Source organism: Nerophis ophidion, linkage group LG08 (assembly GCF_033978795.1).
Source record: "Nerophis ophidion isolate RoL-2023_Sa linkage group LG08, RoL_Noph_v1.0, whole genome shotgun sequence".
NCBI lineage: Eukaryota > Metazoa > Chordata > Actinopteri > Syngnathiformes > Syngnathidae > Nerophis > Nerophis ophidion.
Window position 1 is genome coordinate 52,299,702 of NC_084618.1, and position 16,077 is coordinate 52,315,778.

The 16,077-nt window shown below is 39.3% G+C and overlaps 1 protein-coding gene across 1 annotated transcript in view; it reads right to left on the reverse strand.

Moving 5' to 3' along the window:
- Positions 1 to 16,077, reverse strand: part of usp22 (ubiquitin specific peptidase 22) — a 37,874-nt gene that overhangs the window by 3,956 nt on the left and 17,841 nt on the right. Inside the window, exons 5-12 of the mRNA XM_061908873.1 lie at positions 12,450 to 12,616; positions 12,230 to 12,377; positions 10,395 to 10,497; positions 8,079 to 8,237; positions 3,702 to 3,828; positions 3,539 to 3,630; positions 3,281 to 3,343; positions 300 to 449 (exon numbers count right to left, since the gene is read on the reverse strand). Of these exons, the coding sequence (XP_061764857.1) occupies positions 300 to 449; positions 3,281 to 3,343; positions 3,539 to 3,630; positions 3,702 to 3,828; positions 8,079 to 8,237; positions 10,395 to 10,497; positions 12,230 to 12,377; positions 12,450 to 12,616 (1,009 nt within the window). The remainder of the gene's footprint in view (positions 1 to 299; positions 450 to 3,280; positions 3,344 to 3,538; positions 3,631 to 3,701; positions 3,829 to 8,078; positions 8,238 to 10,394; positions 10,498 to 12,229; positions 12,378 to 12,449; positions 12,617 to 16,077) is intronic.

A 16,077-nucleotide genomic window follows, 5' to 3' on the forward strand; every position in this document is an offset into this window, starting at 1 on the left:
AAATTTCACCACACCCAGTGTGTGTGTGACAATCGTTAGGACTTTAACTTTAACAACAGTTTATATGCCCCCTTACAAATGTTTCTAATGAAGTTGTTTAAAATTTAACTGTACCTTTCATTAATTCAGCTTCTATGTCCCACCTGCCTACAATTGCATGACCATAATAATTTTTGCACATGTGCAAACCCAAATAATAAAATAAAAATACTAAAAATATGCATATGTGAGCTAGAGTTTTAGTTTTTGAGCTCTGGAACAGGCTGGCAGGAATACTATAGTATATAGAGACAGCTCACCCTTCACTGTCAAGCACTGCCTCGATGCTGGCCTTGGTGATGATGGCGTCGTCACATTTGAACCAGTGGTCTTTATGCTGCCTAATGAAGGTGGTGTAATGGCCGCTCTCTAGTGTCCCCTGGTGGTTGACTACTGCAAACAGGCTGTATCTGATTGAGATCAGTATAGGACACAATTTTAAAATCTGTGACAAAAACACTTGAGAAAGCGGATTTTTGCATTTACTTAGCAAAATAAGTCAAAATGTCAATCACATGATTATGTGAGATTTGGATACCAGAATGCAGATTAGTAACACATACCGTAAATTCTGGATTATAAGCAGCTACCTTTTCTTACACTTTGAGCGGTGCAGCAAATTTATGGATTTTTCTCCGATAACAGCCATACTAAAATTAAAAAAATAAAAGAAAATCCAGCAAATACACCAGGAAAGTGTTTTATTGTCTGTGCTATGGTGCCGTTTTATGGACGACTTCGCTCACTGCGGGTGTCCTTCCATTTACAGGTATTGCTTTGATTTGAATGACGTTATGTCCGGCTCATTGAAAAGGCGTGGTGGTCAAGCTGGCTTCGTTCTCAATGGGTACTAGGTGCAATTTATTCTTTCTCGAAGAAAATTGCCCCGATGCTTGCGTTGTTTACGGGTGTACGTGCCGTTCAAAATGCAAAAAGGATCAAAGGTAATCAAGAAGAGTGGAAGAGTGGAAGATTTTATGAAAGACGACGATAAAAAGGCACACACTGCAGTACAGGGGAACAGAGTGACCACTTCGTTAGAGGTCTGTTTGATATATATGTAATATACTTACCGGCAACGTTCCCTCTAAAGTGCGCGTTTGAACAATCACACATAACAATTTATTTTGTATGATTTGGCAATGCAACTCTATGAGTGACAAGTGACAACAAGAGTGGCCCCGATGAATAAAACAATCTTTGTCAACACAGTTCAATATCGTCTGTCGAGACACTTTACGGAGAGGAATTCCATCAATCACTTTATTGAGCAAAACTGTTTGTAACCACACCAAAAACATGAGTAAAAAAAACTTTTATCTATAAAAACTGGTAATTTTCTGCCATACAAACCAGGCTTAAACCAACTTTGTCATCCGTCGTTTCAACAGAAGCCGCTCGCTCTTTTACCTGCACCAACACAACCACTCATGGCACTTATCCAGTGTTGCGTTTATGGCCACACGAAAAGTCGGACAACCCCAACGCCACACAATGTGTAAATGCCAGGTTGTAACACTCTTACTCCTCAATCACATGTGTGCTTATTTTACTGCCATTTATTAAGAAGAATATTATTCATGAAATATTGTTACTAAATTCCATAAATGCTAATAAAAAGATGTATTTTACAGACAGAAAGTTACAGGAACTAAATGTAATCTCTGAAAGGGGTAACATTTCTTTTAAAGGGAAAAGCAGGACCCGCAGCCAGACATACAATACTAGCACATAGTTCATGAAAAACATGTTTTTTTGTTATTGTCATGTTAAGAGGGCAAAATCACTTATATCAGAAAATTATTTTAATAAAACATTTAAATTGTTATGATGTTAGGTTTGGAACAGGTGTGACGCTAGTGTGGCCACAGTGTGCACGTCTGATGTTGCTCACATGTGCTCCACTGAATGCTCAGGGAGTTTGTGCGTTTGCTCACACACATGAAAAATTAGAGGGAACATTGTTTACCGGTAACCCGTTTAGTTTATCTCATTGAAGTATTATCTTGATAGTATTTGTGTTTTAATTTTTATAAACAGAAATCAGAAATGATACTTTGTCAGTAAAGGTACTTTTACGTCTCCTTTCTTGTTTATTTTGAACACAAAGGTGTCAGACTACATAAGATAGCTGGACAAATATCTAATATGGTGATGATTTAGTAATTGTTAGTTTGTTAAATGGAAATGAAGCTACTGGTTTCAATGCTGTCAGGTGCTAATTTGCTTACATGGACACATCCTCGCAAGATGCAAAGTTAAATCATGAAATGCAAACTTACCCGAGCAAAAACAATGCATATTTATCCGGGAGAGTCTTGACACCAATTTCTTTAACCCAGCCACGCACAAAGAAGTTGTAGACCTCCAAGCTTATTTGTTTTGTCGTGTAGTATGACATCGGAACACAAGATAGTTCGAACTGTCTAGAAACTGAATCGACAGTTCATGCGCTGCTTGCTGCACAACTTGGTTGACCACCACTCCCGGGAAGAATTTAAGTAACGTAATACAAGAATAGTGCTTTTTTTTTCTTCCAACCGGAGTGCTGTATTCGTCTTCCAGCCGTGCATAACGTTTAGGCTCGTGTGGATTCTTCATTCTGCACTCCAAGCAAGGTTTCTAAGTTTTACAGTAAAACTTAAACTGTTTATACTTACTAAACTGTCCCATGTGTGATGTCTGTAGGAGTGTTTTCATGCATATTTATACGTGCTATAGTAATATAGTAGAGCTAGCAGGAGCTAATGTCCTACTACATTTTTTTAGTGTCCGTGTTAGTATTATTAACTTGCAATGGGATTCTTTTCGTATTGTTTCAGTTTAAAAAATTCCTCAGTAAACTCACCAAGACGTCAATGTGGAGTTATTGAGTCTGTTTAGCTGATTGGAATACTACATTACGCAGCTATTGGGTCCATGACGATGACTTCTGTTTTGTTTGAGCACCCGTTTTACTGCGGTGTTAGAGACACCGTTTTGAAACAATTAAAGGTATGTAAATAAACATTTAGAAAATATTTCTTTGTAAATAACTCATTTCACAACGTATATGTCTGCAGCTTATAGTCCTGTGCGGTTAACATATGGCAAACTTTTTTCCCCCTCAAATTTAGTGGGTGCAGCTTATACCCTGGTGTGCTCAATAGTCCGGAAAATAGTGTAATCGGTTTCATGACAATAAAATGGTAACATATGGGCCGTGCGCTGATTACCACTTATGATAAAGAGATAATCTTACTTGTTGTCATTGTTGAAGGGCTCCACAGTCTGCTGGTACTGGCCGTTCATCCTGCTCTCCTTACTGAAACATGCAATGGAAAAATGATTAATTACACAACCCTGTAATTAATTTTTCACACACTTGTCAGCCTTTTACTTAGTTTTTCCATACATTTTGAAAAAAAAAAAAAACATTAATTCGGAATAAGTATCTATGAAGTTGAAAGATTGTTTTGCACTTTAATGCTTGTCCTCGCTGTAGGTCTACTATTCTCACCTTGAAGCCATAAAAGGAGTCATGTCAAGCTCCAGAGGAAAAGACACGTATGTTGTGATTTTTCTCCGTAGTTTGGCTGAGTGTTCAAACCTCTGACAATACAAACACACATTATAAACAGGAAATGAAAGCAGAGAGAGCCATCTTGAAGCGAAACTCTTACTTTGAGGTGAAAGCAGGCCACAATGGGCAACTTTTTCATGGTCAGTTGCTTGGTCGACTCTTGGTAACTATGGCAACCGCTGCACTTGATCTTCGCACTGCTGCCGAGGTGCTCTGGTCTGGTGAACCTGGACGGGAAGTGACTATACTTGGTACATACAGTGCACTATAGATGGTGTCTCTCATCTCTTTCTCAGCAAATAAACTGAGCCAAAGAGGTGTTTGTGCGCCTTGCATTTCATTACAATGTGGATCCAATATACTCCAAGTAAGATATGCAAACAGTTCATGATAAACACCTTAATTTAGATAGACAGTATGCATGTGGTGACTATCTATATTAGGGGCAGGAATTCTATCACTGTGAAATACATCTGCTGATGCTTCTGGTCACATTTCAGTGACATTGCTGGAATCATTGGGTGTTTCAACATCATACTCCCTCATCCATGTGACCCAGTTTGGGCTAGCTAGCTACCACAACTCCACAAATCAAATTTATTGAGCCACAGCCATCTTGAAGCTCTCTCAGCTGCTTTGATAATACTGCGGATGGCTCTCCTCTTTCTCTCTCCCTCGATGCCTAAACTGGCCAGAAAACGAGCAGACAAACCTTTGCATTCCACTTTCAGATTTCAGATCTGTGCTACTACCAAGTCAATACACAACGTAGAAAATCATAACATATAATGCATTATATTGTGCCAAGCAAATACCACCCAGGGCAGCACAGTGGCACAAGCATAATAGCTTTGTTAGTGCGTCTGCCTCACAATACGAAGGTCCTGGGTTCGATCCTGAGCTCGGGATCTTTCTGTGTGGAGTTTTCATGTTCCCCCTGTGACTGCGTGGGTTCCCTGCGGGTACTCCGGCTTCCTCCCACTTCCAAAGACATGCAACTGGGGATAGGTTCATTGGTAACACTAAATTGGCCCTATTGTGTTAATGTGAGTGTGAATGTTGTCTATCTGTGTTGGCTCTGCAATGAGGAGCGACTTGTCCAGGGTGTATCCCGCCTTCCGCCCGATTGCAGCTGAGATAGGCTCCAGCACCCCCCGCGACCCCAAAAAGGGATAAGCGGTAGAAAATGGATGGATGGATGGAAATATCACCCTATATGTGCCTGATGCACATACAGTACCAGAAACCGCAATTAGCCGCGCTAATATTGGAACACATTTCGTCAGCGTATCAGCATATTGAGAACGAAACAGGCACTGACACTACCCATAACCACATATATTTTTGACAAATAAAACCTATTTTGCCCTGTCAGTTGGATGACACATACAGGCTAAATGGCACATATTTCCCTGATCAGCCTATACATCGATGTGTCATTGACCGGGCTAGCATGCTAAGTAAGCATTACACTAGCGTGATGGTGCTTCGCTCCTAAGCATTTGTTGCACAAGCATACTAGCTTTGTTAGACAAGATCATAGACTGTATTGGAAAATATAGTTTACATACGAAATGTCCATTTCCATTTGTCACATGTAATAAGAAATCAAATGCCTGACTTACCTATCAAGCAGGAAACTAACAAAAATATTTTCCGCCTTCAATCGTCTCCATCTTTCAAAGGCATCCCCGATACAAATCCTCGTTTCGTTCCTGGCTTTGCCATGAATAAGTTGAGAATCGTAACGACGCTTTTTAGATTTACTAAGGTCTGACATGTTTAGTGGATGTGACACACTCACGGATTTTCTAATTGAACAGGAAAACTAACAGGAAAACAGGAGACATCAGTGTCTATCCCCAATAAGAAACGACATACCCCGTTATTATAACGATATTGATAATTGTGATCATTTTGTCCACAATAACCGTAAACCATGGAATTTGAATATCATTACATCCCCTTTTTGTTTTGTCCTACCCAGCTACTCAGGCAAATCATATTGTTGATATAGATGCCCATATCACATTGATCATATTGTTGACGTAGATGCCCATATTTGTTTAGTTTATTTACATATTTAGATTACAAAAGACAATCGTAGGACACTTCTCTTGTTGTCTTAATTGTATCTGACTTTATTAAATTATTTATATTAATGTTTGGCGCAGCCAGACCGGAGCAGGAGGGGATAGAAAGGAAAAAAGGAACACAGAAGGGGAAATTGCGTGGACAAGAAGGGGATAAGCCAGAGAGATGGCCGATCGATCAGCACGTCCCGAATAGTAACTGCATAAAGATTTTATAAATAACCACAACTACAAGGCTGCTAAAAGCTCAACCTAATTGATTAAACTAAAATTAGGAATACATTTCAAACCACATACTCTAAAACTGGACAAACTAACACATGTTATGTATATTTTGACAAAACAAAAGAAACGGTAAAAGTTTTGTTCTCCAAGCGCCAACTCACTGAACCAGTAGCACTCACCCAGGTGTATACAGTCATGGTCAAAAGTTTACATACACTTGTGAAGAACATAATGTCATGGCTGTTTTGAGTTTCCAATAATTTCTACAACTCTTATTTTTCTGTGATAGAGTGATTGGAGCACACATACTTGTTTGTCACAAAAAACATTTGTGAAATATGGTTCTTTTATGAATTTATTATGGGTCGACTGAAAATGTAACCAAATTTGCTGGGTCAAGACTATAAAAATGGGACCCATTACCTCCATGCTTGGCACTCAGCATCAAGGGTTGGAATTGGGGGTTAATTCACCAAAAATGATTCCCAGGTGAGGCACCGCTGCTGCCCACTGCTCCCCTCAGCTCTCAGGGGGTGATCAAGGGGATGGGTCAAATGCAGAGGACAAATTTCACCACACCTGGTGTGTGTGTGACAATCATTGGTACTTTAACTTTTTAAAAGTATACATACAGTAACATAGATTATAAATTTTGGTGATGTAGAAAAGTTACAATCAAATCAAATTAGCTCTATGGCATGGCCTTTCAACTTCATGTGAGTGATTATGATTGACGCCGCCTGTTGACATCTCAGAGCCCATTTAAATAGGGCTCATGTGATGTAGTCATTAGACTCTGTTACAACCCCGACAACGGGAAAGTCAAAAGAACTCAGCACAGATCTGAAAAAACAAATCATTGACTTGAACAAGTCAAGAAAGTCACTTGGAGCCATTTCAAAGCAACTTTGCAGATAATTGTTCGTAAGTAGATCGTGGCACCAGCTGCTGAGAGAAAATTGGTCAGGATGATCAAGAGTCAACAGAGAACCACCAAAAAGCAGATCTGCAATGAATTGGAAGCTGCTGGTACACAGGTGTCAGTGACCACATCGCCATGGACTGAGAGGCTACCACGCAAGAGGAGCTAAAGTTTGCTGCTGATCACATGGACAAATATAAGACCATCTGGAGGAGCGTTCCGTGGTCAGATGAAAACAAAATTGAGCTGTTTGGCCACAATACCCAGCAATATGTTTGGAGGAGAAAAGGTGAGGCCTCTATCCCAGGAACACCATCCCTACCGTCAAGCGGGGTGGTGGTAGTATTATGCTATGGCCCTGTTTTGGTGCCAATGGAACTGGTGCTTTACAGAGAGTAAATGGGAAAATTATGAAAAAGGAGGATTACCTCCAAATTCTACAGGACAACCAAAAATCATTAGCCCGGAGGTTGGGTCTTGGGCGCAGTCGGATGTTCCAACAGGATAATTACCCCAAACACACGTCAAAAGTGAAGTAAAGGAATGGCTATATCAGGCTAGAATTAAGGTTTTAGAATGGCCTTCCCAAAGTCCTGACTTAAACCCCATTGAAAACATGTGGATAGTGCTGAAGAAACAAGTCCATGGCAGAAAACCAACAAATTTAGCTGAACTGCACCAATTTTGTCAAGAGGAGTGGTCAAAAATTCAACCAGAAGTTTGTGGATGGCAACCAAAAGCGCCTTATTGCAGTGAAACTTGCCAAGGGATATGTAACCAAATATTAACACTGTGCTGTATATATACTTTTGACCCAGCAAATTTGGTCACATTTTCTGTAAAACCATTAAAATTTCATAAAAGAACCAAACTTCATGAATGTTTTTTGTGACAAACAAGTATGTGTTCCAATCACTCTATCACAAAAAATAAGAGATGTATAAATTATTGGAAATTCAGGACAGCCATGACATTACCGTATGTTCTTTACAAGTGTATGTACACTTTTGACCACGACCGTAGATACTGGTATATATATTTTTGCATCTACAGTGAGCATCAATATAGTGTATACATTGTAGATGAAATTTTGTGTCTTATTAAACAAAACAACTCAGGGTTTGAGAAATCCGTACCAAGATTGTACAGTATATGATGCAAAGCAATTTTGAAAATTTTTTTGCAGTTAAAAATTCAAGATAGTAATATAAAACTAAATATTATTTTAGTCGGGTACCTTCGTAGACAGTCAGTCAGTGTCGTGGCTCCATTGGTGTGACTCTCTCCGTTTAGTGTAGATCCATCTCCTCCGGGACTTAATGGCCAAAAGGGGGTGGAGGAACCTGGCAGGTCCAGGCTGATGTCCCAGAACGGGTCGATGGTTGTTGAGACACCACTTGGGTTAAAATAAAGAAAACCAGTTGCACTCAAAATGATTCATTGTAAATTAATGTATTTGTGTATCTGTAAAACAATATATGTATTAAAACATATTTATTTGCAGTAGTTTACAATATAGAAATAAACAAACTAATATCTAAACAGCTCAACATATTTAATATTACGGTCACTATGTTTTTTATTTATTAAAAGTTGGTACAGTTTGAAAATAAATGTGATTTATACTGATTTAGACTATATACAGTAAATAAATGGAATAAATGTGAAACGATACTAATGATAATTTTCAAAGGCAGTGTTTTGACGATGACTTCTTATTAAGTTAAGTTAAAGTTCCAATGATTGTCACACACACACTTCGTGTGGTGAAATTTGTCCTCTGCATTTGACCCATCCCCTCAATCACCCCCTGGGAAGAGAGGGGTGCAGTGGGCAGCAGCGGTGCCGCGCCCAGGAAACATTTACGGTGATTTAACCCCCCATTCCAACCCTTGATGCAGAGTCCCAAGAAGGGAGGCAATGGGTCCCATTTTTTTATAGTCTTTGGTATGACTCGGCCGGGGTTTGAACTCCCGACCTACCAATCTCAGGGCGGACACTCTAACCACTAGGCCACTGAGTAGGTACCAACTTATAAACGTTAATACAAACCCCGTTTCCATATGGGTCTGGAAATTGTGTTGGATGTAAATATAAACGGAATACAATGATTTGCAAATCATTTTCAACCCATATTCAGTTGAATATGCTACAAAGACAACACATTTGATGTTCAAACTGATAAACATTTTTTTTTTTGCAAATAAACATTAACTTTAGAATTTGATGCCAGCAACACGTGACAAAGAAGTTGGGAAAGGTGGCAATAAATACTGGAATGCTCATCAAACACTTATTTGGAACACCCCACAGGTGTGCAGGCTAATTGGGAACAGGTGGGTGCCATGATAGGGTATAAAAACAGCTTTCCAAAGGTACACCCCTTTGTCCACAACTGCGTGAGCTAATTTAGGGATTTCAACATCTACGGTCCATAATTTCATCAAAAGTTTCAGAGAATCTGGAGAAATCACTCCACGTAAGCGGCATGGCCGGAAACCAACATTGAATGACCGTGACCTTCGATCCCTCAGACGGCACCGTATCAAAAACCGACATCAATCTCTAAAGGATCTCACCACATGGGCTGAGGAACACTTCAGAAAACCACTGTCACTAAATACAGTTTGTCACTACATCTGTAAGTGCAAGCTAAAGCTCTACTATGCAAAGTGAAAGCCATTTATCAACAACATCCAAAAACGCCGCCGGCTTCTCTGGGCTCGAGATCATCTAAGATGGACTGCTGCAAAGTGGAAAAGTGTTCTGTTGTCTGACGAGTCAACATTTATAATTGTTTTTGGAAATATTCGAAATCGTGTCATCCGGACCAAAGGGGAAGCGAACCATCCAGACTGTTATCAACGCAAAGTTCAAAAGCCAGCATCTGTGATGGAATGGGGGTGCATTAGTGCCCAAGGCATGGGTAACTTACACATCTGTAATGGCCTGTATGCTGAAAGGTACATACAGGTTTTGGAACAACATATCCATAATCCATCCATTTTCTACCGCTTATTCCCTTTTGGGATCGTGGGGGGCGCTGGCGCCTATCTCAGCTACAATCGGGCGGAAGGCGGTGTACACCCTGGACAAGTCACCACCTCATCGCAGGGCCAAGACAGATAGACAGACAACATTCACACTCACATTAACATACTAGAGCCAATTTAGTGTTGCCAATCAACCTATCCCCAGGTGCATGTCTTTGGAAGTGGGAAGAAGCCGTAGTACCCGGAGGGAACCCACGCATTCACGGGGAGAACATGCAAACCCCACACAGAAAGATCCCGAGCCTGGGATTGAACCCAGGACTGCAGGACCTTTGTATTGTGAGGCAGACGCACTAACCCCTCTGCCACCGTGAAGCCCCTGTTTTAGTATAGCAGAAGCAAAACATAAAAAATCTGCATTAGATTGCAGCGTCTGTGCTACTTTTAACCACAAGGGGGAGTTGCAGTTCAGCTTTATAGACTACATTAAAAGGGTTTTCCTCTGGATGCTGCATTAGTGTGTGTGTGTGTGTGTGTGTGTATGTGTTGCACAGACTTACTGGCACACTTGACAGGTGACATCAGATTGCAGGCCCCCTGTGAAGATTTGGTCAATAATGCAGTTGCAATGGTTTGGGTTGTTGGCTTTTTTCCCATTGTCATCTGTGTGCAGAAACACAAAAAGTAACTTACATTCTGTTTACAAACCAAAAAGAATTCTAAGCAGTGTCTCCAGTATTTTTTATGTACTTCTGTACCAGATAGGGCATTTTCCACAATATTTTGTGGTTATACAAAATGATCATACAACTTCTTTTTAAAGTTATTTTGACACATTTTATTTTGGAATACCTCACAAATAACTGAATTTTTATTTAATTGAAATATGCACCTGTGAATAGGTTGATTGGCAACACTAATGTCTGAATGTGAGTCTGAATGTTGTCTGTCTTTCTGTGTTGGCCCTGTGATGAGGTAGGGACTTGTCCAGGGTGTACGCCGCCTTCCGCCCGAATGCAGCTGAGATAGGCTCCAGCATAGGGCTGAGCGATATTGGCTTTTATTGATATCGCGATATTTTAATGCCATATTGCAATATACGATATATATTACGATATTTTGCCTTGGCCTTGAATGAACACTTGATGCATATAATCACAGCAGTATGATGTGTCTACATTAAAACATTCTTCTTTATACTGCATTAATATATGCTACTTTTAAACTTTCACACAGAGAGGGAAATCACAACTAAGTCAATTGACCAAAACTGTATTCCTTAAATACTCCATTTTCTCACGGGTGACTTTTTAAATGAAAGAACAAATTAATAGTGCTGCTACCTTTTTGTAGTAACACTTCTGCTGCATACTTTGCATATTGCTGTTGTCTGCTGAATATCTTCCCACTTGAAGCCAAACCACCAGATGATGGATCCCTTGCTCTTTATTTTGGGCATTTATTGTTCTTCCTCCATTTGTGATCAGTTTCGCACCATCTCTCTCTTGTATTGTCACAAGCTCCGCTCCGCTTGTACGACCTCTCAGCTAACGTTTGCCATGCTGCTACCTCTCTGGCCGGCAAGAGCGTATGACGCTAGACGCACAACAGTATGTGACATATGTAAGAAGGCGGGCTTGTTTTCCGTCTCTGTGAGAAGGAGACACGAGAATGAGTGAGAAACGCCTATTGTGTAAAGCCCGCAGCTAAAACCAACTGCGTGAGAACATATATTCGAATATTACGATATAGTCATTCTCTATATCGCACACACACAAACCTGCGATATCGTTTATATTGATATATCGCCCAGCCCTACAACCAGCCCAACAATGAGATCTGAACAAAAAGGGCAGATGACCTGTGCATCTTACTGTATATGTTCTTTGATGATTTCCGCGCATCCTGTAAGACTGTATTTCCTGCAATTGGTGCTTTTCTACACTGTATTTTACCTTTAGAATTATTTTCATCTACCAACCTGTTTTGGCTGTTTTTAACACTTATGTAATGTACTATTAATATCATTGAAAATGTACAGTAAAATTTTTTAACATGCATGCAAATAACTCAGTAAATGTTTCCCATTTGGCAACTGTCCTGTAGCCACGCCCCCTTCCATGTTGTGACCTAGGTTTACATCCATTATCAAAAATATACCTTTTTGTTGGCTACTAATAAATACTGTAGAACTAAAACTGGTTCAGAACTAACAGCTACTAATAATAAGTGGATGATTACAATTCGAACACTAAGTGGACAGAGGCTCCTCATCGTCTCCTCATTGTATTCAGTTTATATTTACATCTAATACAATTACCCAACTCATATAGTATCAGGGTTCGTAAAATATTGGGTAGCACATATTAGAGTGAAAGAGAAAAAATTGTCATACCTTTGCAGTGTCTGTGTAGGACATCCAGCGCGGCAATGAGGAACTCGTGCGCGTCTTGCTGCTCGTAGCCAGCGAGGTGACGAGCGTGCGTCCACACCAGGTGGAGGAGACGGAACGGGATGTGTGGTGAACGATGGCCTGAGTAAAACTGGTGACAAACCATGTTCAGTAATAGAAATGTTGACATTTCCAAATGCCTTCTTAAGCAAAAATACGTTACCTCCTGGAAGAGTTGCGACATCTCACACACTAAGCAGGAGTTGCTCTGCATTTCACATTTGTGTCGGTCAGACAGGAAGAAGTCACGCAACAACGGGGTGTGCGTGAGCGCCTGGACGATGCAGTTCATGAAGCAGGTGTTTCCAAGGTTGATAAGACCGCGCAGCCCTAAAGAGCAAGTTAGAATGAGGTGCGGGTCAGACTAATGGCATCCGACAAATCACACACACACTGCAACTGCTGCTGATTTCTCTCAGTGTAGCATCAGGCAGACCCACCTAACACTTGGAAACCCATGTTTTGTTATTTTACAGGTAGTATTATTTCCGTTCATATGCAATTGGGTGTGCAAGAGGCTATGAAATCAACATAATATTCCATGCATGTCCATGGTTTAAAAATTAGCCCAATATTGCTATAAGGATATAGATTTGTTTTTACTGGACAGCCATGACATCAAATTGTATTCGTACAACAGTACAGAACTCAGCGATTTGCTGGTCCTGTTTCATGGTTGTGTTCAGTGAAGCTTTCAAGAGAAATCTTGCCAAAAAATAGGCCTGTGCTGATTGTCAATAATACATCAATAAATGACACTTGAAAATTAACTCGATAACCTTTCTATAATGGATAAATTGTCATGTCTGGGTGTTTTTGTTTTCTTTGACTCTCGCTTTCAAACAGGATGTAAGAGGGTTCACTCTGTCCATCGCTCTCTGCACCTGAGTTTGTTTATTCAAAGGCAGAATTAAATGAAAGTAGTGACTCTTCTTGTCAGTCATCCACAATCTTTGTCTCTGTGGTTGGAGGCGGGGCCGCTGGCTTACACACGATGCATGGACAAAGAGCCTTGCGAGTCGTTACTCGCGAGTCATAACTAGCTAATCACTAGTTGCTATTTGCTACTTATTATCCGCAACTCGTTAGTCGCTACTCGCTGTAGGCTCTAGTGAGAAACATCGCAAGCTAACAAAAATTAGGAGGAAAAAAGGTGTGGGAATATTTTGGTTACAAACACATGAGCACTTGACAAATCAAATATGCCAAAATTCTTGGAAATTGAGAGCAACAAAAAAATCTTGCACTTCAATATATTTATTATTCATTAGAGTGCATTTTATGCTAACACTGATTGAGAGTGTCTAATTTATTTCAATTGTTTGTTTACATCTTTTGGATAATCAAAGGTACCAAATATGATGGTAAAAAAAAAAACCTAATGAGAAATGTGATTTTATTGGGTTTGAAAGGAATACTTGCATTGTTATTGATGTATATTATGATTACCGTACATTGGTGATTAATTTTTGGGAGAATATATCAGCCAGCAAAATGTATTAACAGCCCAAGCCTACTAACTAAGCTTTTCAGGTTTCCTCTTTGGTGCCTGTGTGTCAGTAAATCACTTACGTTTTAATGTTATTGTATAGTTTTAAAGATTTTAACATTGCAACAGCATATTGTACATGTGCACGAGTTTGTGTCGGTGATTGTCAAAAATGGCCATTCAACCACTACCTCCTCCTCTTGCTTCTCAACCCTCTAAAGCTATGAACCCAGGAGGAACGCAGAGCTTCGATATTATAGTAGTTTAAATATGGCGCAGACTCTGACGACTCATACTCAACTTTCGCTTACACAAAATTAAACAGCAGCCATATAAAAAGGGATCTACCATAAGCTTAAATAGTGCTGCACAGTCTGACTGTTCTTCAAAATTCTTCACAAATGCTGTTACAAGTGTGGACTCTGCTTGTTACTCTGAGGCTGACAGACGCCTGCTGTTTGAGTTCCTTGTATTATTTTTCCACTACTGTCTAACTATTAATCTATGTAGAACACAAATGTGCATAATAGTATCTCTGAGCAATATGATGACGGGGAAGACACAGAGTTGGGCGATATGGGAGAAAATCGTATCGCGATATTTTTCAGTATATGTATTTGTTGAAAATGACAAATCAGTTGAAGAACTTGATCCACAGGCTCCATATACACTATCTTACTGTATAATATTTACACACTGCCTGTATTGTTTTACAAATATGATTTTGCTCACAGCTCTTTGTTTACGCCTAAAAACAAGAAAAAATTCATACTTATACATACCATAAACTGACTTCTGACATGTCTTTACGTTTATTATGAACATTTTACCCAATTTGTTGGATATTATTCGTCCTATTCGCAATATTTGAAGCCACTACCAACACACACTTCACTTAGCAAAGTCTCATGACAGAGTGAGACCTCTTGTTCACCTTTGCTATAGATTATATTTGTGCCGATATTGTGTAGTCGTCTTTAGCAAGCCAGTCTTACTTTTTCGGTCAAAATTGCCTCTTATTACTACCGACAATATTTTGCAGTTTATATCATTAATGTTTTATCGGCCAGCCCTAATGACACGCGCAAACTCTAATTGAATAGATACTGTACTTCCGTCAATGACACCATCACATTTCTGTCCACAATACCTGCCGCCTTTCATCTTCCCCCAGAAAAAGAATGATTCAAATTGAAACTGTATTGCCAGTGGAGAAAAAACAAAACTAAACAAAAAAAAGTACATTTTGCATAGGCATGACTAAGGGCGGGCGATATGGCCTAAAATCTATATCGCTATATACATTGCAGCGTTGTACAATACTGTGATAATATATCACAATATATTTTTTGGCATATAAATGATAACAGAAACATTTCAAAATGGGTTACAGAGGCTTCTAATCTGTCTGCTGACGTACAGCAGTGGTTCTCAAATGGGAGTACGCGTACCCCTGGGGGTACTTGAAGGTATGCCAAGGGGTACGTGAGATTTTTTAAAAATATTCTAAAAATAGCAACAATTCAAAAATCCTTTATAAATATATTTATTGAATAATACTTCAAGAAAATATGAATGTAAGTTCATAGACTGTGAAAAGAAATGCAACAATGCAATATTCAGTGTTGACAGCTAGATTTTTTTGTGGACATGTTCCATAAATATTGATGTTAAAGAATTCTTTTTTTGTGGAGAAATTTTTTAAATTATGTTCATGAATCCAGATGGATCTCTATTACAATCCCCAAAGAGGGAACTTTAAGTTGATGATTACTTCTATGTGTAGAAATCTTTATCTATAATTGAATCACTTGTTTATTTTTCAACAAGTTTTTAGTTATTTTTATATCTTTTTTTCCAAATAGTTCAAGAAAGACCACTACAAATTAGCAATATTTTGCAATGTTATACAATATAATAAATTAGAAACTGATGACATAGTGCTGTATTTTACTTCTTTATCTCTGTTTTTCAACCAAAAATGCTTTGCTCTGATTAGGGAGTACTTGAATTTCAAAAATGTTCACATCACTGAAAAAAGGTTGAGAACCACTGACGTACAGTATGCGATGACATATTGCATCATTTGTACTTCATCATTTTCTCAAAATTATTATTATTCCATCCATCCATTTTCTACCGCTTGTCCCTCTATGGGTTGCAGGGGTGCTGGTCTCTATGCCAGCTGCACTCGGGCAGTAGGGGGGTACACCTCTTCTAAGGGCCAACTCAGACAGACAACATTCACACTACTTGCTAATTTACTGTTAATAGCTGGCTACATTCTGTTGTAACATTGTTT